The sequence below is a fragment of the Hydra viridissima genome, unplaced genomic scaffold (genome assembly GCF_058129835.1).
Source record: "Hydra viridissima isolate aposymbiotic clone 2 unplaced genomic scaffold, HvirCarnegie_v1 scaffold_15, whole genome shotgun sequence".
NCBI classification, from domain to species: Eukaryota; Metazoa; Cnidaria; class Hydrozoa; order Anthoathecata; family Hydridae; genus Hydra; species Hydra viridissima.
Genome location: NW_028324314.1, coordinates 8,340,347 through 8,364,985, shown reverse-complemented (window position 1 = coordinate 8,364,985; position 24,639 = coordinate 8,340,347). Strand labels below are relative to the sequence as shown.

The 24,639-nt window shown below is 28.5% G+C and overlaps 2 protein-coding genes across 5 annotated transcripts; both read right to left on the bottom strand.

Moving 5' to 3' along the window:
• Positions 1-387: 387 nt before the first annotated feature.
• On the bottom strand, positions 388-24,438 carry LOC145193130 (rotatin-like). Of its 4 annotated transcripts, none has more exons than XM_090072988.1 (36): positions 24,251-24,438; positions 23,547-23,638; positions 22,876-23,057; positions 22,511-22,697; positions 22,124-22,318; positions 21,253-21,443; positions 20,991-21,135; positions 20,461-20,565; positions 19,150-19,385; positions 18,815-18,970; positions 18,311-18,523; positions 17,893-18,114; positions 17,621-17,746; positions 16,096-16,633; positions 15,898-15,989; positions 13,740-13,996; positions 13,492-13,635; positions 13,007-13,354; positions 12,689-12,880; positions 12,241-12,538; positions 12,005-12,133; positions 11,553-11,801; positions 11,157-11,255; positions 10,305-10,654; positions 9,586-9,744; positions 9,261-9,499; positions 8,986-9,114; positions 8,408-8,841; positions 8,225-8,299; positions 7,967-8,093; positions 7,507-7,715; positions 7,257-7,416; positions 6,985-7,107; positions 6,781-6,884; positions 6,584-6,653; positions 388-634 (listed from the first exon to the last, which is right to left on the bottom strand). In XM_090072988.1, exons 2-36 carry the CDS (start codon positions 23,608-23,610, stop codon positions 549-551), a joined length of 6,633 nt encoding a protein of 2,210 aa, XP_089929114.1. In that variant the 5' UTR covers positions 23,611-23,638; positions 24,251-24,438; the 3' UTR covers positions 388-548. The 4 variants fall into 4 exon arrangements, with proteins under 4 accessions (XP_089929114.1, XP_089929115.1, XP_089929117.1 ...); XM_090072989.1 differs by having other exon boundaries at positions 24,310-24,416; XM_090072991.1 differs by lacking the exon at positions 24,251-24,438 and adding an exon at positions 23,874-23,975.
• LOC149878498 (uncharacterized) lies at positions 3,170-5,016 on the bottom strand. Its single transcript, XM_090073174.1, has 2 exons — positions 4,335-5,016; positions 3,170-3,965 (listed from the first exon to the last, which is right to left on the bottom strand). Exon 2 carries the CDS (start codon positions 3,959-3,961, stop codon positions 3,170-3,172), a length of 792 nt encoding a protein of 263 aa, XP_089929300.1. The 5' UTR covers positions 3,962-3,965; positions 4,335-5,016.
• Positions 24,439-24,639: the final 201 nt, after the last annotated feature.

Below are 24,639 nucleotides of genomic sequence, written 5' to 3'. Positions count from 1 at the left end.
TTTTTTTTTCTATTTCACTTATTATTAAGTGATATTTTAACGAAACGTTTAATAAGCGGCATTCTGAAAACTGTCTTTTACGCGTTTTAAAATTTCAATAATTAAATTGTAAGTAATAAATAAAAAATAAATAAATAGGTAAGTAGCCAATGGAGTCAAAATAATTGCAGCAACTTTAAAGATAACAGTTGTAAAAGGTAAACAAAGATAATGTAAATTTTGTGGGTAAACGAAGAAAATGTAAAACCTGAGTGTAAATGAAGAAAAAGTAAAACCTGCGGGTAAACGAAGAAAAAGTAAAACCTGCGGGTAAACGAAGAAAAAGTAAAACCTGCGGGTAAACGAAGAAAAATTAAAACCTGCGGGTAAATGAAAAACAACTAAAACTTAATATGAATTGATCGATACCACTGAAAAAAATAGATATTTCACTCACACATTTAAATATTTATATACAAAAATCTTAAAACAACTAGAGTAGATATATTACCGAAGTAAATATCTAAACTCCTGGGTTTTCGCTTTTTTAAAAATAAAGTCTTCATAAATCACCCAATCAACTCCAATGTTTTTGTTATCGAATATTTTAAAACGTCATGACATCGGAGATCCCCGTCTTCAGCTAAAAAACGACCTGGAAAACAAAGGTTGTATTAACTAAACAAAAGATGATGATTCAAGTTTATTCATCAACTTTAAAAAATGAGTTAACATCACATGTTGCGATGATGTCGGCGAAGACTTTTCGTATAAAATCTTCGCCGACATCATTGCAACATGTGATGTTAACTCATTTTTTAAAGTTGATGAGTAAAGTTGAATCACATTCTGAAATAAGTTTCCTGATGTGTTTTTTAAAAAAAAACAAATTGAAGATTGTCTAGATCTGGTCAATTCTCTTTTATTTTGGGGGAAAAAAAGTTTTCGCAAATTAAAACAGCTCATATTTTCTCAACGGACTCAGGATTTTGGAAAAAGAAAATATTTTATGCGAAAAATTTGTCGCTGAGTTAGAATAAGGTTGAAATATTGCTAAACTTCTAAACTTCGTTTTAGAGTTTTCATCTTTAGTTTTTTACACAAAGATGAAAATCTTTTATTTCTAACCAATTGTTCTTACATCCGATTGATTTAAACAGTTAACATAAGCGTTTTAACAATACTTTTTAAGATTGTTGTAAAGTTCTTTTATCTTTCGGTCATTATAACTGTCTGTTTTATTCAGTTCTAGCATCTGTGGTCAAAGGAGCATCTTTTATCTCTTTGTGTATTTACTTTATAAACCACCTATAACGATTAGTGATATTATCAACAAAACCGTTATAGGTAGTTTATAAAGTTTTTTACGGCTTTGTGGTACAGACCAAACTTAAGACACTCACGTGAAGACTTGAATATTTGTAATAACTTTATTTTTTCACTCACATTTTGCAACATCTCTCTAGATACTTGTTCCATCCGTTTTTTAAATTCCTATTTTACAACTCACATTTTAAATGTTGCATTTTTGCAAGCCATTTTTCTTTTAAAAAAAAAAAAGTTGAGCCACATATAATCGAATTCGTTGCATGGTAAAAATAGTGCAACACTTTAACGTAACCTTCTTTTAAAGTTCCTACATCTTTAAGAGTATTGTCAAGGTAAAAGAGACATCTTTAAGAGTATTGTCAAGGTAAAAGAGACAGCTTTTCAAATGATTATTACTGTACAATTGTATTTTTTCTATATCCACTTTTACAACTGGGTCATCTATACCATCTACTTGTAAAACAATTTTGGACCATAAAAACATTACTTAACCTTATTTATTTACTACACTATGTAAATTTACTACACTATAATAAAGTTTTTTCGTTACTTTCATCTAAGTTTGAAGGAAGTGACATTCTTCTTTTAATAAAACAGCTCAAGCATCTGAATGAAATAGTTTTTTTGTTTACATTAACGATACAACTTAAGCTTCGATATTAGGCGCGGATTTTTATTTTCGGGATATTACCGCTTACATAATTCTCTGAACAGTTAAAAAAAATTCACTTAATGTTTCATCATTCTTGTTACATTCACAACCTTCGGTATTAGAGGCAAAATCTCAAATACTGATTGTAGTGAGAAATATAATAGAGATCAAAGATCCAGATTTACGTCAGATCGACAAGTTTTACAACGCTAGTTGTGTTATTCATTGTTTTGTTTGTTTTTTTTTTAAAAAAAAAAAAAAAAAAAAGAATTACTGAAACCACTCTTCTAAGCCTCTGCGTCTCGGAATAGCTTTCTCGAAATGAACCGGGACAAGCGTAAAAAAAAGAGAAATTTCCCGGAAAAAAAAAGCGAGACAAAGGAAAAGTTTGTTCTGGAAAAAAGTTATAAATCGGGACGTTAATTTTGTCTCGGATTTAAAAACTGTGTCCCGGATAATTATGAAACGTTTTGATACTGATCAATTATATCAACTAGGTATCTAACTCGCGCTTTCGCAGTGAAGAAAATTTTTAGCCAACCAAGCTTGTTTTGCCAGCCAGAAAACGACGCAGTGACTCAAAACAACAAAAAAATAAACCCCTCACAACTTTTTTGTAAATATAGTGCACTTTTTTTTTTTAACAATATTAAATCAAAATGATTATATATTTAAAAAGTAAAAACAATTTTTTCATAAAACTTATATTTTGTGTTTTATGACTAAATTTTAATATTATTTTCAAAGAAATCTAAAAAATGAGAGATTTTTATTGAGTAAAAATGGTGACCTTTTGATCTAAATTAAAGTCTATATTTTTATTTTAAAGATAACCTTTTAACTTTATATATTTCAAATATATTGGATAAAAAAATTGCATACTGATTTTTATTGTTCAAATTAGAAGAATTTTCTAAAGTAATATAGAATATATACTAGGGTGGTCCTTATTCATTACAAAAAAAATTTTCTTCAGTTTTCTGACGGGGCACCCCCTTCAATGGTTGACGTTTATGAAAAAATAATTGTACTGAAAATTTTATTTGAAAAAAATACATTTTAGGGGTCTCTACCGCAGAGTTTATATCTATAAAAGTGCCCACAGAAGGCTCATATGTTCAGTATTCTACAATATGAATGATTAGGACAAATATGATCACAGAGCACAACATTGCTTTATTGAAGCACATTTAAACAACTGTTACAGTGTTACATATTGTAATTATTATTGTCCTTCTGTGTTGAGACTGTCAAAGTGACAAAAACCAGACATACTGCTAACTTGTCATTCAGTATTTTGTGTGTGCCACGCTTACGTTTAGTTCTCTTTGAAGTTGTGGTTGATGATGGCTCACCAAATGCTTCATTATCATTACCAGACTCCTGTTCGCTTTCGGAATTCTGAAGAATAGCTTTCTCCTCTCTGGCCACTCTGTCCTGTTCTTCTCTCTCTTTTCTTCTCTTGAAGTTTTCTTCTCTACTGTGAACATCTCTTTCTCTTTTGGCCATGGCTTTGTCAACACTTCCCATCTTACCACGTCGTCCCGCCTCACGCTGAGCTAACAGGAACTCCCTGTCCTCCTGCATGCTAATCATCTTCATGGCGTCCGCATGAGCAATGTCAAAAAGACTCTCTAAGCCATCCTTCCATTCTTCTTCCTTCTTCAGTAGACTTTCAGAGCGCTTTGCTTTATTTTCCTTATTTTTCTTCAGTTTGTCATATTCATGAAACAGACATTCAACTTTTTCAACAACGTGTTTCTTCAACCGTGTCGGGATGCGGGCTTTAGCCCACACTTCAAGAACGTCATTAGTTGTTGAATGTGATGCTTCACGAATGGTCTGTTTGGTGGCCTCTTTGTAATAGAAGAAAAGTGCCATGACTTCCTTCTTTGACGGTAACTTTGTAGAGCTGAGAATTTCAGACATTTGGCCTATCAGCCACAACTCAGTTTCTCGTCTTGTAGTTGGTTTCGAAGTCCTACAGCAAGCATTGGCCATCTCCCTTAAAGTAATAAATTTTATTTGTTACCATCCAATTTAATTATTCAAATTATATGTAATTTCTAACAAAAACTTATAGAGCTCAGAAAACTAACTGACAAAATTTATGTTATGCAATATAAATAAACAACAATGACATATGAAAACTCTGACAAGGTCTAAAACCAATAAATAAAATACACAATTATGTGCATAAATGAAAAGTCAAGTTCGATACTATGGCACTCAGGCAATTGATATTAATAAACAATTTAAAATGTATTTAGCACAGCGGATCGGTCATTCTGTCTGTTTTATAATAATTCATTGTTAAATCAATATAATTTGGCAAATTAATATTTAAGCAAAAATAAACAAAGAAAACACTCACTTTTGATCCAGTATCCACTAGGTCAGTTGTTACGGAAGTTTCCCTGAGAGAGTCAGTAGTCACTAATTCAGATTCATCAAATATTATTGTTATATTGAGTGTCTGTCAGTGTCTGATTACAAATGGCTGACAGCTGGTGAAAACATTCTGGATAATTTAACAATAAATAAGTAACATCATATTGATAAATTATGCACGTGGTATAGTGTGCAGTGAAAGAGTTCACCAGCATAACAACTAGTGACATGCAGCCACGGAACCCCACATGATACTTAACTATTATATATGTGGTAGGGACCTCTAAATGTTTTCAGATTTAGCTGATTTTTTTTGTGAATTTTTTATGCATGCATATAAACAAAATTCAAGGGTGCCCTGTACAAAAATCAAACTTTAAAAATTAAGGACCACCCTAATATATACATAGTATTTTGTTTTAAATATCAGCTTAAAAAAATGTCCCATTGAGTTCCAAGGAGATATATATTTTTTTCAGTTAATTAACACTTTTACTTTTAGAATATAAAGGGATTTCTGCGGTCACCTACAGTATAGGGAGTTATTGAAGAAATACAAATGTCAATAAACCCATAAAAATTTTGTTTTCCGCCATTTTTAAACAGTTGTTTATTTATCAAAACAAATGAAAATGGCGGAAAACAAGTTTTTTATGGGTTAATTGACATTTATGTTTCTTGAATTTGAGTTTTTTAACTGTATGACTTGTTTTAACAAGTCAAATATAGTTCCAAGGAACATATTTTTGTCATCATATGTACTTAGAAATTTGTTAAAATGTTTTTATTTGAATTATAATTTACTATTCAAGAAGTGCTATATTTGAAATAGCATTACTTAACAACTTCAGTATTTCCTGTAATATACAAGTAACATTATTTACTTAAACATTATAGGAAACTTAGTGTGATAATTGTCAAAGAAATAATAACATAAAATGTTAAACAGTGTAAAGTGAAAAATGATGTAAAGTACTCAAAAATGTTTCTGATATATATTAATAAAAAAAAAATTAGATCTTATTCCGAATATACGTGAATTAGAAGTGGATAAATTACGATTTTGGAAGGATTTACTTAACGAAATCAAATAAAACTGAAGAAATTAGCATAGAGAACATAAAGGCTACTTAAGATACATTTATTTCAAAAGTGAAGAAAAAACTAAAACAATGTGATTTGGTTTTTTTCACAACCAAAATGGCTACTTGTATTGGTCATAAGATTTTCTTGAACCATTGGCATTCTTTTTCTATAATTCTTTTATAGAAAAAGAATGCCAATAGCTTCAAGAAAATCTTATGACCAATACAAGCAGCCATTTTGGTTGTGGAAAACCCCATAAACAATGGGTCGTTTTTGGAGAGCAAAGCAAAAGAGAAAAAAATAAATGTACTCGATGTTGAACATCATGCTCTATTTTTAGTCTCTGCAAGAATTACACTTTTTAAAAAAAGTCAAATGTTTTACAGATCAAAAAAGTTAAAGACACTTTGGATAAAACCTTTCCTTTAAATAATACTGTAAAACAAACTCTTGGATTAGAAGTGAATATTGACCTCAACGATAAACAATATCAAATGATCAGAAACTTAGCCCTGGGATACATATTTATCCACTTCTTGCACGATATTATAGTGGAAAAAGTTAAATAGTATCCTAAAAATACTTTTTTTCTCTGATTTCAGCTGCTACCATTAATATTGCTAAAGCTGTGATTATATAGATGGTATAACAATATTAAAAGTAGCAGCTTAAATAAATGATGGTAATTGTGCCAGAAATTCATTACTTAAATTTTACATTAGGAATAACTAGTATGTCTCTTTATGTCTCGTTATGTCCCGTTAAAAAGATGTATATTCCGAGAAATTGTAAAGCTCCTATTTTGTCCGGGACATTTCGTCTCGTCTCGGTATCGTCCCGGATTTCGAATGAAAGTTGGCGCTTACACTCTTCCGCCTACAAAACTCTTCCCACACAAAAATGAAACTTGTTCGCTTTCGCTAACTCCAAAGTTAACGAAAGCGAATAAAGAAGCTGGGCCTTAACTAGTAAATAAAAAGAGGAACAAAAGTAGAATTAGTAAACACTTCTTTCGTTTATTCACATGCTAATTATTGTAATAAAACTGAGATACAATGCCAAATTTTAATGAGAAAAAGGAACCAGATCCGGACGTTGCGCTAAATTCTCAGAGAGTTTAGAAAAACAACCGTATACAAATATTACCTGAATTGACGTCATCCTTCAACGCCATCAAACAGTTTTTAAAATTCGATTTCTTCAAGAAATTCATCGCCTGGTGAAAAGTTTAGAACTTTACTCAAAAAAAAAAAAAAAATCAAAGTTCTGTCCAAAAAAAAGTTTATAGAAAAGAAATTTAATTAAACTTAAAATAAATTTCAAAAAAAAAAAAAAAAAAAAACCTTTTGATTTCCGTAAGTGAGAATCCAAAAAAACCCGCTGACAATAGATTTGGTTTTCAACGACTGAGAAGTCAGCTTTTCTAACACAGATGATAGCAATTCAGCTGAAGAAAAAAAAAACAACGATCAAGGAGTATCTGTTTGGAAGTAACTTGAACGAAGGAACGGAGGAAAAAAGAAAAAAAGAACAACAAAGTTACATACAGTTTGAACTTAATGACTGTTTAATAGCAGGAACATATGCAATATTTCGAAGAATGAGTAATCCATAATCTTGTTTTTTTAAGCTTGACCCGTTTATCATACTAATAAGTATTAAAAGAATATCTAAAGAAAAAATTACTTTAAAAGCTTGGATATTAACGGTGAAAAAATAACGGTCTTGTGAAACTAGACTGATTTCTAAAACGTCGCTCAAATTCTTTGAGTTCGAAGATGTGAAAAAACAAATCGTCATTTAAAGAATAAAAAGTTACCAGGAATTTTCCAAATCACTTTAGCACCGTCTTGAAAAAATGACAAAGATGAGAGCAATTTCAACCAATCAGAAAGGAGAGCATTTGCAACTTTTCGCTGATGCATATTTCCTGAAGAACTTGTATTGTATATGGTTGTAAATAAACCAAGCAACCCGGACTAATTTAAAAAAAAAGGAAGTAGTGAATATTTTTTTCTTTCTGTCATTTAATAACAAAAATAGAAAAAAAAAACTTTAAATAAACAGACTTTGAAAAGAATTTTTCTGCATTCTGAAAAACTTATTGCATTTATTAGGATCCCAAAACAAATCGCAGTTCGGTTGCTTAGTTTTCCATTAGCTAAGAGAGCGTCCCTTTGAAGCTTTTCCAGCATCTTGATGTTATATTGGATAAATGAAGTTTCGTCTAATGCATGTTTATTCACCAAACTTGTTTGAGAGCAAATGGCTACTTGAGCTGTGAAGGAAATAAAGTAAAATTTACCTTATTAAAAATGGAAGAAATATTTGTAAAAATTTTGAAATAGTATTTATATATAAGTATATGAACTTAAGTATTTAGAAAGACTCATAAACAGATAAACACTGTAACTCACTTAGTCTATTAATGTTTTGTATTTTTAACGTCACTTTTTGTATAAACATTTTTTCCCTGATATTTATCAAAAAGCGTTTTTTTTTATTACCCAATGCATTCAGTTAACAAACCTGTTCTACAATGACAGGATAAAACCAGGAGAAGCAGCAACAAAGCATCGACCAATGGTGGGTGGAATGCAGACCACACTCTCACATTTAACAAATGAATTGTAATACCTCCAGATATTAGTGCACACTTTAAACACAATAGTTAAAACACAAATTAGTAAAAGACAATACATGCTATCCAATCAAGAATGTGATTGGATCTTCATAAATTTATAAAAGAAACCCAAAGGGTTATATCTGGAAGATCTAAAAACTTACTTTTATATTTTCGGCATGCACTGCAAAGTTGCGAACTATATTTAAGCAATCAATGAGCTGTTGAAACAATTCCGCCTGCAATGTAGAAATTGTAAAAAGAAGATAAGTAATAAAGAAATGAACCAAGAAAAATAAAAAAGATAACTACGAGCACCTTTTGCCCCAATCAATTCACATTCTCACCTTATTCTCGTCAACTTTTTTTCCCTCTCGTATTGAACAAATGTTAGTCTTTATGAGTAGATCTTTCATTTCTTCAATAAAAATTTCAGCAAAACCTTCTTTAAGGGCTAGCTGCTTTGCTTTTTCACTAACATTAAACAGAGAGCTTAAAGCCATTTTACCCAAATGAAAAGAATTGCACAAAACCCTGTTATGAAGATACAGCAAAATACAGCATAAATATTCCCCGACACATATGTTTTCACTTGGTAAATTAAAAACCTGTATACCAATGATAAACTTAACAATTTCTCTTGCCACTGGTTTCACATCCAACAAAGATAAACAGAATTCATTCATTTGAAAAATAATCACCAGAAGCTTTAACAAGCTGTCTGTGCATTTATTGCTTGTTTTCAGCTTAGAATAAACGGTAATAACAAACGACAAAGCTCCTATAATGATAATAGATTAATCCTTTTATTAGGTCATTTTGTGTTTATTTTTAAAACTAACTTCAAAAAAAAATAGCATAAAAACTTTATTCTTGCTTTTTTAAATATAGAAAACAACTACTACCTGACAGTTTAAAACCTTACCACAAAGGGACTGAACATTGTCTGTAAGACACGCTGCCAAAGATGGGATTGTTTCTTTAAAATTCACTACCAATCCTCCAAGTAAGGAGCAAACATTGTGCCATACATCCATATAAATATCCCTGTATTCTAAAACAAGAAAAATTTTCTTTTAGCAAGTTGAAGACTGCATTAAAAGTTCTACAAAGGCATGAAATGAACATTTATAGACAGAAAGTTCTTCACCAAGTATACTTTATATTATGTGAGTATTTTTTGTTTGTTTTAGTACTTACCCCAAATTGGATTAAAGGAGAGTGAAAAAAGCGAGTAGAACTTTTCAATCAATTTGAAATCTATCACTAATTTGATGCATACATTCTCATACTTTTTTATTGAGCTACTTGAAATTAAAACGTTTACAAGATTTGCAACAGCCAACGCAACCTTTGAGTGATGCACAAGTTTTTTTGCCAATTTTATTTGTGGTGGATAAGATTTTGATAAAGTAACAAAATCTGTAGGATTCCAATTTCTAAAAGAAACAATAGAAAATAAAGCATGATAAAGCTCTTAAATAAAAAAAAGTATAACTATTTAAAAATGGAATAAAAATAAAACCTAAAAATAGCATCCAAAACATTTTCTGCTACCATCTTGCTTAGAACATCTTCAGGAGATAACAATATTAAACCAGAAACAACATCAATAACTGATCTCTTCATCAGCAAAGACTTGTATTGCTTAGGAAGAAAATCTCTATGCAGTATGTGTAGAGATCTTGAAGAGAAAAGTTAAAGAAATTTAAAAAATTAATAAATAGGAACAAATAAGTTTTACTTGACATCTCTATACTTCAACTATTTGCAGCAATTTTTCTACTCGGAAAAAAACGATATTCTCTAACAGTCACTAAATCATCAAAAGAAATCATCAAAAGAAATCATCAAAAGAAAGCCCCAAATCTTAGTTATGGTAGAAGATATTTTTTGTGGTTATTTTTTTCTTTTTTGTAGAAAACTTGAAAAAGGATTTTTAAGCAAAACATATATTACAATACACTTTGAATTACAAAAATTTTAACCCTGTTAAGCCAGGTTATGTTGATTTTCAGATTTTCATGAATAACAAATCTTTTCAATCTTTACATAAAATCTATTAAGTTTGTATCATTTTTTTTTTTTTTAATTTAATTAAAAATTTTGAAGAAAAGTAAAATTTGAAAAGATGAAATTTTGTACAGGTAAACATTATCAAACTGCTTTATTTATAGATATAAATAAAGTAATAGTCACTAAAATATTTGTGAAATGAAAATAACACTGTGTGTGAAGACTTACAGTTCGAAAGATTCATTCAAGAGTTTAGTGTGATTGCTTTCAATAAATTCATTCAAGAGTTTAGTGTGATTGCTTTCAATAAACTCATTTGGTAAGTATTTACTTGACAGTAAAGATACATCCTCAGGTATATCAGAATATTTACTACCTAGAGTTTGCATGGTTTCACTCGCATTTGTAGGCAAAATATTCTCACTAATGTAAGAATCTTGTGTCATTGATGTAGAGGCATTGACATGTCTAACAGATAAAACATGTGAAAAATCATCATCAAACATTTTTCGTATCTCATTGTACAAATCAAAATGCTCAAATAGTAGCAAGAAGGCAGCAGAGCCAGTTGCTTTTTTCTAAAAATAACACAGTTCATCAACATTATTTAAAAATTTTGTTTACATAACCAAATCTTTTAAAATCAAATCCAATATATTTGAAAATATAAATATTAAATTATATTTTTTAACATATTAGAAATGATCATAAAGTAAATATCCTACAATTTAGAACCATTTTACATTAAAATTAATAAAGGTGACTGTACTTCTTTTTGTTAATAAAGAAATTTAAAGTTTATGGCAAGCAAGCTCATCTCCCATATTATGACCAACTTATAAAAACATTATAAATTTGTCACAATATGGGTTGCTTATAAATAACTTTTATAAACTTGGGTTATATATAAATAACTTTTATAAACTTTATATTTAGTTGCTGCAAGTTGGTAAGAGAATTGATACCTATTTCCACATAGTTGGAAAAGCAATAGAAATACATGAATGACGCAAAGTATAAGAAAACAGTCTAGCAACAAAATAAAAGCTTATTGTTGTTATTAAAAATGATGAAAAATACCTTAGTTATAGTATCTTGTACAACCATACTTTCCCATAAAAAATTGTCTGTACAAACAATTGACAATTGTTTAAATAATCTGCATAACAACACACAACTCTAAATAAAAAATAAAATCAAATAAGCTAAAAATTGGAATTGTGAAATTCCAGATTAACAAATAAAATTAACTAAAATTTTCTTCACTGATTAATCATTTTAAAATTTTTAAAACAGTTTTTAAAAAGTTCAACAAGTTTTTAATGATGGACAAAGGATATAAGTTCCAAAAAACTTAGTATATGAAGGCCTTTTGAAGGAAATTCTTGTTTCACAGTTAAAAACTATGAAACAAGATCAAAATCTATGATGCCTGCAAAAAAATTGTTAGATTTAGAATAAAACAGTAAAACATACCTGTGCTCTAACTACAAAAGCTTCTTTGTGGTTTAGAATGACCCCAATAGCAGCTGCCCAAATACCACCAGGTTGATTTTGAAACTCAGTAACAATCATTTTATCATTTTCACTAAGAAAAGCAGTTGCTAAAATCCAGCCTCCCCAACGTATCTCTGTTGAGCGATCAGAGACCAAAGAAGATAACCAAGGAAGAGCAGTAGAACATGAGTTTTCAATATTTTTTGATGTGTATGAGTCTATTAAACTCTAAAAAAGCATCATAATTACATTTAATTTGAAATGATTGTCATAGTTGAAATGTGGTTAAAAGAAATAGTTGCTTAACCAAATGTATCATAAATAAAATAGAATAAAACAAGGAATTTTGAATTAACTAAACCACAATTCATAAGTGCATAATCAAAGTTAATTCTAAGGAATAAACCAAAAAATGAAAAACCAACACTTACACTAAATACATCCAAGATTTTTATCTCATGAACCAAGTGGCACAAACAAATTACAGATGATTTGACAATCCCTTTACCCATGAATGATACAAGGGCATCAACCCTATCTACTTGAAAAGATGTCACAATCTAAATATTTGAAAGCTTTATGGAAAGGATTTTTAACCCATGTGTTACGAAAGTTTCTGAACAAAATTACAAATTGAAAACTTGATATTAAAAAAAAAAATTCATACATTCACCAACCAGTGGAAAAGTTCTAAGCACATGGAATCTCCATTAACAACTTCTAAGCTCCAATTTTGATAAGCAAGAAGATGAACCAATAATGCCAATACACTTTCCATTAGGGGTAGATCATAATAAGACTCTGAGCCAGATATCAGTAAGTTCTTATAGACAGCAACAACTAAGTTACCAACAGAGTCAAACCGTGGCATACAAGGTTTTGTTATAAGTTTAAATTGAAAATCACAACCATGTGAGTTATAGCTAAATATCTTAAAAATTGTAACAATGATTTGTTGCACGACCCTAGAAAAAATATAACTTATTCTAACTATAAGTATTATTTTGTAATAACTTAACATCGTTAGAGAAATTAAAGGTAACCAATTGAAGCCTCTGAGCTTTTTAAAAGATAAATAGAAAACAATTTTTTTCAAGTTGTGGTCAATAACTCACTTTTTTTGATGTGTCACATCACCAATGTTTATTTTTCCACTAACGATATCACTTGTGTTACAACACAATAAAAAAGTATTATAATTTTGAAAGAGATTTAGTAAACCAAGTTCAGCCGCAACTTTAAAGAGTGAAAGTATTGACAGGAAAAATGGATAATCAGCTGGTACAAACGGGCTGGAGATGAATGTTCTGAAAAAATATTTAACTCATGTATTTTTGTTTAACCATGGAACTATAAATCTTTATATTTTTTAAAGATGATACTAAATGAAAATAAATTTGGATAACTTATAGAATTAAGTATTAATTTAATACCGATGCATCTGAGTATCTTCAAATAACTTAGAAAACTTTGATCGGATCTTCTGTATAACAGTATCAGCATATGGGGCATACAAGTTATCATTTGCATTATGACTTCTTACAACTTTTTCTTTTGGTTCAAACTCATCTTCAACATTTATTTGATGATCACATTGGGGATCCTTTTTAAGGTAAGATTTTTCCAAAATTTGTAGTAACAGTTTTAATTTGTCTAAGTTTTCAAAAAATGAGCCACAATCAAAACCCTCAAACAATGGTTCAAACACTTCTTCAATAAACATATCAAATGAAAGTGAATATTGTGATTCCTTTTCTTTAGCATTAAGCTTGAAAACATCACTATAATGAAATCAATTTTTTCTTTAGATTTTTTTTTAAGAGGAAAAATAATTTTAGACTGATTAAAAATTATTAAACCTGAATAAACAGAAAAAATCTCAATTTACAAATAAAAAAAATTTAACCAGTAACCATACTTAAAGTTATCATCATTTTTATACCAGTCGCAAAAATGAAGACATGAAACCTTAAGGAAAAAAAGATACTCTTCCCCTTCAAGCCATTTTTTTTCGTCATGGTTATTATTTAACAAAATATGAAACTTTATAGGTAGTTTGTAGCTGAAAAAATAAGTACATAGTTTTATTACTATTTTAACACTATATTTAAATTTATCTTAGAATTTTAACAAGATAAACCTAATAAAAATAAAAAAAAAACTCACTTTTTAGCAATGCACTCAGAAAGCATGGTTTTTTCTAACTGTTTGCTAGGTAGTAAAATGTCCTCAAACAAAAGGTATACAAGGACACAAGCTATTTCATTGCGTAAGCTCTCATTCTTATGAAACAATATTGCTAATTGAAAGAGATAAAAGAAGATGTTGATTTGAGATGACAAAATGTGTCTAGTAGTCTCATTTGCTTCAATAAAATTGCGGAGGATATGGACCAATGAAAGGATATGTTTTTCTGGCACTTGCTAGATAAAAAAAAAAGTAATTAAAATTATAATAATAAAAATAATACCAACATCACTTGTAATAATAAATACAATAAAAAATGGAAATTCACAAAAAAACCTAATAAAAACTTAAGAACTCAACAGCTAAAACCAAGTTTGCTTTGTACTAAGACTGTAAAAAAACTGCATGAAATTTTTTAAAAGTTGAATGTTTTAAATATGACATAAGTATTCATACCTATTGAATTATTTAGTACTGTAAGTTTATTTTTTGATTGTTTTTGGTGGTACGTTATTTAATTTTGTTTGTATACACTACACAACATAAAATTTTAAATATTTAAATAACTTCTTCTGTTTTACTTCACAAGTATTTCAAAATGCCTAAGAATTACAAAATTAGTGTTGAGGCAAATGATTATTGATGATCATAAAAAAGGCTTCAGGTATAGAAAAATTGCTGAAAAATATAATAAAAGCAAGGCAACAGTACAATCAATAGTACAAAAATATAAAAAACTGAAAGTGTGCAAAATAAAGCACATTCAGGCCATCCATCAAAAACGACATCTAGAGAAGATAAGCTTATTGTATGAGAAGTAAAGCAAGAGCCTGTTATTTCTGCCAGAGCTATTAAAGAGAAACTAAACATGAATATTTCATAACAAACAATACAATGTAAACTTCACTCTGCAGGGTTTTATTCCTGTGTTACAAAAAAAACCTTTTATTTCAAGAAAAAATAAAATTAAACCTCTTGCCTTTACAAAAAAGAACTTTTCAAAAACTTTAATGGTTTGATGAAAGTAAATTCAAACTAAAGAATTCCAAAAAAAGACCAGATGTATGGAAAAGAAAAAGAAAACCCTTGAACAAAAAAACTAAAAAAGCAACCATCAAACACAGAGGTGGTAATGTACTTGTTTAGGCCTATTTCTGTTATAATGGAGTTGGTAAATTAGATCAAATTGAAGAAAAGTTAACAGGAGCTGGATATGTATATATTTTATGGGACAACCTTATGCCCTCTGTCAGTAAGTAAGGATTTAACAGATCAATTTGCCTTCCAACAAGACAATGATCCAAAAACATACCAGCAAGACTGCCAAAAAATATTTCAACGAAAATGAAATAGAATTGTTCAATTGGCCTGCACAAAGTCCAAATATCAATCCAATTGAAAATTTGTGGTATTATTTGGATGGTAAAGTTAATAGGGATGAGCACAGTATCAAAATAAAAAAACTTCTTTTTAGCCTTCTTTAAAACTTCTTTTAGAAGGCAGCTTTAGAGGAGCCAAACTCTTTACAAAACTTAATTGATAGCTTTCCTCGTTGCTTGCAAACAGTTACCGATGCCCAAGGACTTCATACTAAATATTAATTAACTTTAAAACAAAATCAAATATACTTAATAAAACTTTAAGAGGTATGAATACTTTTGACGCTTCCTAATATACCAATTTTTAAATAATTTTCTTTTTTTTTTAAAAAATCAAGATTTAATTTTGCAAATATTAGTTTATATTATTAAAAGTCGCTATAATAAATATTTTTTTAGTTTCAATTAAAATTATTTAAATCAATTTGGTTTTTGTTTTACTGTTTGCATACTGTATATATGTGTGTCTACACACACACACACACACACACACACACACACACACACACACACACACACACACACACACACACACACACACACACACACACACACACACACACACACACACACACACACACACACACACACACACACACACACACACACACACACACACACACACACACACACACACACACACACACACACACACACACACACACACACACACACACACACACACACACACACACACACACACACACACACACACAAGTAAAACCCAGCTAGTAAAAATTGTAAAAGTTTAAACATACATGTTCACTTCTTTTGTATAGATGCTTCTGTATTTCATCTACAACAAACATGTAGGCACTTTTTGTAGTAATAGATTCTTGCAGGGAATGGTCTAAAAAAAATCTGACTGCGACTTATCATTTTAACATCATTTTATTATAAGTGTAAATTAAATTTTAAAAAAATGTCAATTTATATTTATCTCAACTAAAATAAACCTTCTAGCATGATTGCAAGTTGCTCTGCTGCAGAATATTTAATCTCATCAGCAACAGACTCAACTGCAAATATTTCCCATAACTTTAAAACATCATCAGATGTAATGCTCTTGTATTGATCTCGATTTACAACAAAGTCCTGGTCCTCAAACATAAAGAAGTTCTCAGGGGAAAAATTAATAGAAATGTTTTTCTGAATGGAATATTCTTTAACAAAATCATTCAAATAAATTGTCATCCAAGAGAACCCTTTTCTCCTCATTTTCACTGAGTTTAAAAGCATCATTCTCAATACACCCTTAACTTGATCAATCAGCAACAAACTTGTTTTTTCTCCCATTACATTGAGCATCTCCTTCTGCTGATTGAATAACAAGAGAATAGAGTTTGAAACTGCTTTATCAGCAGTGTTAAGCTTTGCTTGTAAGTAAACAAGAGAATCTGATAAAATTTCAAGAACTCTTTTTATCATTTTTACTGACATACAAAGAGGACTGGATAAAATAGTATGAAGAATGCTAGTTGCAAAGGCAGATATCTAGGCATAAACAAAAGAAATCATTGAAAATTAAATTAAAAAAAAAGAAAACATTAAATTTAACAGAATTAACTAAGTGGCATTAAAAGTTCAAATACTTTAACTGGAAAATAAATTATGTTCACAATTATTTCCTTACAACATAATTATTTCCTTAGAAGATAAATTATGTTCACGATTATTTTGTTACAACATAAACTACTTTCACAACTATTCAAACTTTATGAAATTTAAAATAAATATTGTATTTCTAGAATTATACATAAAAAAAAAGTCTTGTTATGGTAAGAAAAGAAGAGTCTTACTGTGTTTCGGATTAATTAGTTAGAAATTACCTATTTGCATTTCCATTTTTTCTTACAAGAAAATATAACTTATATAATGTAACTTATTAATATAACTTATTTTAGCAGAGTTTGTCACAAAAATAAGAAAGATACAAGTAATTACAAACTTTTATAAACCTAATGAAACTGATTGTTGCTGCTTGTTGTTGCTCAAAATAAGAAAAACTAAAAGAGGGATTGTAAAAAAAATCAATATGATAATGTCAGACCATAGCAAACAAAATGCCATCAAATGTCATGATGCAGCAAACTCAATACAGGTAGGAAAATATCAATACTCTTAAGATATAGCACCTTCTGACTATCACTAGTTTTGATCATAATTATCTTAGATATATAATTGATTTGCATGCTTTATGTAGAAATCTGCATAATTTTAGTAAAGTAAAACAACCACAATTATTGCAATTAAATTAACTTCAAGTATGATGAGTTAAATATTCCTTCTTAAGAATGAAAAAAATGTAGATAAAGTATTTACCTAAATTAATATATAATATTTAATAAAAACTTAATAAAACATATACTGTTAGATAATTTTCAAAACATCACTAATGTTTTAAAAACTAGCATATAGCCTACTTTAAAATTCTGATAAAAAAAAAAAAAAAAAGTTGACACAAAAAAAGAAAATAAATACCTTATGGTTAGCATGATGAATATCTTCACAAACAATCTTTGAAAGCACATTTTTACGAATTAAGAACATTGCAGATTGGTATGAGGTTGAAAGAGGTTCACATACAAGTGAAATAGACAATGATTTCTATAGTAATAACAACAAAAAATCAAAATAGTTTATAAGTACCCAACAAAGTTGATAAAAAATTTTTTTTTTATGATGGATTAGTTGATAATATAAAACATTAATAATAAAAAGATATGTTGATGAAACAAAATGTTTTAGACTACCTTTATTACCGCAAGTGAAGCAGCATATACTGTTTCTCGTACAGTTTCATTATTATAATTGATGAGATCATTGAACAATTTTATGGATTGCTTCTTTGAGTTTTTATTTAAATAAAAACTACTGCAGAGATTCACAGCTTCTTCAACAAAGTTTTTTTTTGCGTGAAGAAACAATCCAGGCAAAACTTTGAATGCAACTTCAAATATGTTTTCATTATAAACCTAAAAGAAATGACTAAATTGCTTACTTGTAGAATCACGCCAAAAATCACTAGAAATTTAAATGTAAAATACATTTTGTCCTGTTACAGTCATACAGTGTAACAAATATACAATTTCATAAGAACTTTTTTTATATTTCTCATTAAAAAAAGACTTTATTTATCAATTATAAATTAAGTTTATAAACTATTCTCACCTTTTCTTGAAGTATTTTCTGAAAAACATCAATACTTTTCATGGACTCAAGAAGCTTTAATGCCATTGTGTAATTTTTATTGAAACTTTGATCTGAACATGAAAGAGTGTGTAGAAGAGATTTTTGAAGAAATGGTAAAGCACCAAGGTAAGTGACTTTTGTAAGAGCACTTTGACACAAAATCACCAATTTATCTGTCATTACCTCATAAACCTAGGAATAAAATTTTTATTTTTTTGCCAAAGAATTAAAAAGTATTTTGAAAAGGTTTAGAGATTAAAACCCATGCAGATTTTTATCTAAAATTTTTTATAAAAGTTAAAGGAAACACTTTAACATTTCCTACACTAAAACTTTCATATCTAGATTATATTATTAAGAATATTATTAAAAATTCTATAAATTTATCTTTTATTCATATATTGAGCAATTTATGAACTAACAATTTTATAACTTTATTATCTCTTAAATTAAAAGTAATGCAAGAAATTAAAAACAAAGTACCTTTTCATCGGAGACAGATGAAGCAATAAAACAAAGCATTAACTTTATTATCACAAGCATTTTTACTTGATGACTCTTGCTCATATTGGCATCATTGTGAGAATTAATTTCTAAGAACCCTTCAAATTTGTGTAAACAAGTTATAAAATCATATACCTACGGAAAGGTTAAATGAGGAAAAGTTAAATGAGGAAAGGTTAGCTTTTCTACAAGCATATTTAGAAAAAAAAATTTCTTATTGACAAAAAAAAAAAAAAAAAAAATTGAATTCAAATTTGTTATAAAATCAAAAATTACTTTTATTTTCCTTTTAATTATGAATTAAAGAAACTTACTCTTTTTTTACTGTGTAAATCATCAAGCTTCCAAACTGCTATAAAATCATCCAAAACCAGAAGATCTGAAAGCGTTCTGAAAAGTTTACTGATAGTGATAAACATCTCATTATGTTCTATATGCTGTTTAAGTAGATCTGTGATGACCAGTAATAAAGAAAGTGCAAAATCAGTAACGGATACTTGCTCTTGCATCAAAGCTTCAGTAATTATACTGGTTTCAAAATTTTCTTTAGCTAAAATTTATATTTTTTTGGTAAGTATGTAAATAACCAACTTGCAATCATAATAATTCATTAACTGCTGATGATGAATAATATTTTTTAACATTATTATACTCATATTTTATCTTAATACTTTATGTATTTGGTCTAGGAATTAATTCGTACCATTTTACAAAAGGTGGTTTACCAAGAAAGAGATTCCTCCATTGAATTATTACTGGTGATGAGAAATGCATTCATTATGAGAATCCTAAACAAAAAAGGTCTGGGTAAAGCCAGGTGAACCAGGTTCATCACAAGTAAAACAAGATAATCACTGTGCAAAGGTTATGCTGTGTATATGGTGGGATATGAAAGGTGTGGGTATGCTATGAGCTTCTGAAACCTTGTGAAACTATTAATGGAAACCATTATCAACAACAATTGATGCAACATGATAAACTTATTTTTCAACATGATAACACTCAACAACATGTTGCAAAACTGGTCAAAAACTATTTAAAAAATGTTGGATGGGAAGTGTTACCCCACTCATCATGTTCACCAGACATTGCTCCTTCTGACTACTATTTGTTTGATTGCATGAATAACAATTTGATTAGAAAATGGTTCATTTCTTCAGAATATATCAAAGAATGGGTCTCTGATTGGATTGCCTAAAAAGATGAGGAATTCCTTCAACATGAACCTGTAAATTGTCTGAAAGATGGAAGAAAGTAGTGGCTAGCAATAGTCAATACTTTCATTAAAATAATTTTAATCAAATTTTAATCATTTTTTTTTTAATCAAAAGTTGAAGCTTCCTTTTAAAAGGAAGCTTCAACATTTGATTAAAAACCCCACAAATAAATTTCTAGACCAAATAGTTTTATTTACATAACATTTTTATAACAATATTTTATATTATTTTAAAGTAATCTTAGTTAAACATTAAAGTCAGCTGCGACTATTTTAAATGTTTATAGCTAAAATTAAACAGATGACACAAATATTTTTTAAGTTTAAAACCTGTGTCACTACTTTAAACTTAAAAGTATTATTATTGTTTATCTTAAATATTTAGCATGGCCAAGCTAATTTTACTCACTTTCATGATTTTCATGCAAGTCTAGTTGTTCAATAGTAGACTCCACTGTGTCTGTTGATCCAGACTGGTTAGTGGAAACACTTATCGACTGTCCAGAAACAAAATCTAAATTTAAAGAGCACGCTGTTTGTTTTAGTAACAAAATATAGCTCTTTTATTTACTTATTTTTTAATGTTTCTTTATTAAAAAAACTATTTTTCCAGCAGCACTAATTTGATTACATTTCATGATAAAATCTTTATGTTTTTAAACAAAATTTTAAAAAATTTTCTAATTCTTTTCTTAGAAGCACATTTTTACTAATTAAGAACATTGCAGAATGATATAAGGTTGAAAGAAGTGTCACTAAAGTAGAGATAAACTAGAGTAAAGTAAACTAAAAAGGTAACCACAAACTGTTACATCATTTTTTTCTTTCAACATTTATTATTAGCAAACACACCACAAATTATTAACAGGATTTGACATATGCTTAACAAGGAAAACTTAAAAAAGAGTAAATTTGTAAAAAGTAGAAGTAAAAACTCACTATACTCTTTTTGCCACAAATCACCATTGCTATTATGCAGCATCCTACTCCTAAGGTTCTCAGATAATCTGATAAGGCATAGCAGAATGTTAAGAGTTATATCAATATCTCGACTTTTATAAACAGTCAACAAAGAAATGAATGTCTAAAGTAGAACAAAGTAATATTATTTTTGCTTTCAAAAAATTCCAAGATCTTTCCATTAATTTAACAAATTTTTATGTGGAAGTTATTTTAAACCCTAAGTAATATTGACAAATACCCTAAAAATGCTTGGTCTTTGGAGAAAAACCTCTGCTGGAAAATCATGTAAAATAACTCCTTGAAAGAAGTCACATGATTGCTTTATTATGGCTGATGAGGCACTCTTTAGCCTGTTATCAGTTGCATGAAGTATTTGTCTATCACCAGAAGAAAGAGGTATAAACTGGAATGTAGTTGTTGATGTAACTTCTATAAAAATAATTTACAATCATTTAAATAGAACTAAAATGATTGTATGTTATAATTATTGTTAAAATAAAACAGAAACTTGATGAACATCAAATTTTCACACCCAAAATTGTTTACCTAATCATCATCTTGTCTTTGTATTGTACAATAAATAATATTAAAGTACAATAAAATTATTAAGTACCTTAAACTATTCAATAAAAGCACATGCTTTCATCACATACTGTTAAGAATCACAAATCTCACTTTAAATTATGTTTTAAAAGCCTACTATAGTCATTATTACTGTCCAGATTTTGTCCTTAAACCATAAGTATTATTGTCTATGATTAGCAGAGCTGAGCCATAAATAATCAAATGCAAAAGTTAACAAGAACAAAATCAGTAAAAAAAAAATCACAAAGAATTTAACGCCTTAAAAGAAGCAAAATCATCTTATGCTGAATACTTTTAACTTAAAATGATTAAGCATTCACAATAATTTCAACGGCAGAAGAATTTTTAATATTAGTAAAGGCATGTAGAATCAGAGAAAGCAAACCAAAAATTATAGGTACAAAATATCTAATGACTTAAGCAACACTTATACCTCATAGATTATTATTAATTTAAAAAAACGTGTATCGACTTAAACATAGAGTCAACTTACACACTGGATATATGGTACCAAAATATATTACCAAATGATTTATTAATTTTTTCCAATTTAACTTCTGACAGTTTCTTATTTGACGATAAAAAACTATCTGCAACAAAATGACTGTGATAAGATTGCTGAGAAGAGCTTGTAGAAAAGATTTCACTCTGATCTTCTTTACTGGATTTCTTTTCAGATGAAATACCTTTCTCTTTTTCTTTTTTTGATATGTTTTTACCTAAAAGAAAATTATATGAATTACAAACACTGGCTGTAATAATTTAATAAAAATAAACTTGAAATCAACAAGAAATTTTGATATAGAGATAACTTAACATAACAAAAGATTTTGATAAAGAGATAAAGAGATAATTTGTTATAACAAGATATAGGAAAGATAATAGGTTTAAAGCATAAAAGATTGACTAACTGTATTGATCATTGAATTCATAATGGTTATTCCCAGAACTAATATCAGTATGCAAATGAAACAAGTTATCAAGAAGATTGTCAACAGTCATTAAGTACTGTTTCCCTTTGTGTTGTTCATCATGACGAAATTGTGTGAAAAATTCTATGCCACCAAGCTTTATTAAATTTTCAGCTCCATGAGGAAACTAAAATTGTAAGTCTAAGTATATAATAATTTATATATAATTTTTAGAATAATTTTTTTAATAAATATTAGTAGTTAACAGTAAGTAGCAACAAACAACAACAGCAATTAACACTTTAAGCAACATACACATTATTGAATGATGTTACAACAATTACACTGTTAAATGAAAACATCACCTTTGATAATTCAATAAACAAATTGATCACTTCCAAGATATTCTCATTTCTGTTCAAAAACTCCATGAGATGAACATATAATAAATGTTCATGTAGTAAATCTTCCAAGGTAATAATGCCACTATGTAGCTTTGAAAGGATATTCTGAAAGGACCGATCCCGAACTTCATGTAAATTGTGGCCTATTTAGTTATAACAAAATATCACCATGATTTTCTTACACAAGCAAAATGTATTGACAAATGTTTTGAATACAGATAAATGCTTAGATATAAGTTATTATTTATGCATTACTTAACTACTCAACTATTTGTCTTGGGTAATATAAAGGCTTGATCAGCTTTTTTTGTCAATAAAGATATCTACTTTTATCAGAACTAGAAGTATACTTACATATTTATATAGATATATATTACAAGTTTCTTTATGTTAAAAAAAAAAAATCAAATATAAAAATATTTGCATTAACCAAATCTAATGTAATTATCTGGAAACTTTTGTATATAAACTAACAATTTATATATATTTTTGGCTTTTTAAAAATGACTTTTTACTAAGTTGCAAAACACATAAGTTTTTAGGTCTCAAAATTAATTTTAACTGACTCAGTACTAACCAATCAAGTTTTTGGAAAATAATATACCAATCATACAAAACCTTATAGCAAATACCTAGCTTATGGATTATTTTGGTCAAGCTGATTGTTGATACACTTTGTTCCTCGCTTTTATCCATTGTGTTAAATCCTGTATGCCACTTTTATCTAAAAAAAGATAGAAACATATTTGAATAGAATAACAATAAGAAATATATTTGCAGACTGTCAAGTTGTCAATTTTTTCAATTTTTTGAAAATAGAAAAAATTTTAAAAACTTTTTTAATGATATAACAAAATAGATCAATAAAGTAAAAAAAAAATAATAAAAAATGACAACTTGAAAGTCTGTATTTGATAAAATATTTCAAAACTTATCTAAATTTAAGAGAAAAACTTTACAAAATAATCCAATATAACCAAAACATAAAATACAAAGATTCTAGACTTGTAATGCACACAAAGATACATCAGTGATAACTTTAATGAGAGTATTGCTCTTTAGTTACTCAGTTAACAAATTTATGTTTTCTATTATTATATTTCTGTTAATCCCATTTAGCTAAAGTTCTTAGCCTATTGATTTATTTTTTTATTCCTAAAAATTTGAAAAAGGAAATCCAGATAACCAATTTAAAAAATCTATTTAGCATCAGGATATTTAATAGACTGGAGAAAAATACTCCACATTGTTTTTGAATATTTTTTGGTTATTTAGGTATCTACTTAATTCTATAAAAAATATTGCTAAAGAAAAGCTGAATTTAAAGCGAAAATACCAGAATTTAACAATGTAACTTTAAACCATTCCAAGTACTGCGAAATACAAAAGACACACCATAGTTAATAATATGAAGAAATTTCACATATTACTGTTATAACAAAGATATAGGACAGGGTTTCCAAACTTAAAAAATTGATTTCAGCTTTAACTTCGCGCCTAAAACTTATTTATATCAGGTGCTATATGGCCGAATTTACGTAGACCGATTAAAATGGACATGATCCACTGATCTCAATAATAACTGGATAGCGCAACTCCGAGCAAAACTTCTTATTTTTTGACGCCAAAATCGCCATATTGGAAAGCCCCAAAAATTTTAATCCCGTAAGCTTTAAGTTCTGTTTTTCGGCTTATCGCTTTATCGCTTTATCGCACATATCAGAT

Coding starts and splice junctions, on each gene's coding strand:
- LOC149878498 (XM_090073174.1), bottom strand. CDS start 3,961: ATGGCCAATGCTTGCTGTAGGACTTCGAAACCAACTACAAGACGAGAA.
- LOC145193130 (XM_090072988.1), bottom strand. CDS start 23,610: ATGGATAAAAGCGAGGAACAAAGTGTATCAACAATCAGCTTGACCAAA. Junction 11,256..11,552: donor CTTTTGTAGTTAGAGCACAG/GTATGTTTTACT, acceptor TTTTTTATTTAG/AGTTGTGTGTTGTTATGCAG. Junction 7,417..7,506: donor GCAGAAAAATTCTTTTCAAA/GTCTGTTTATTT, acceptor TTTTTAAATTAG/TCCGGGTTGCTTGGTTTATT.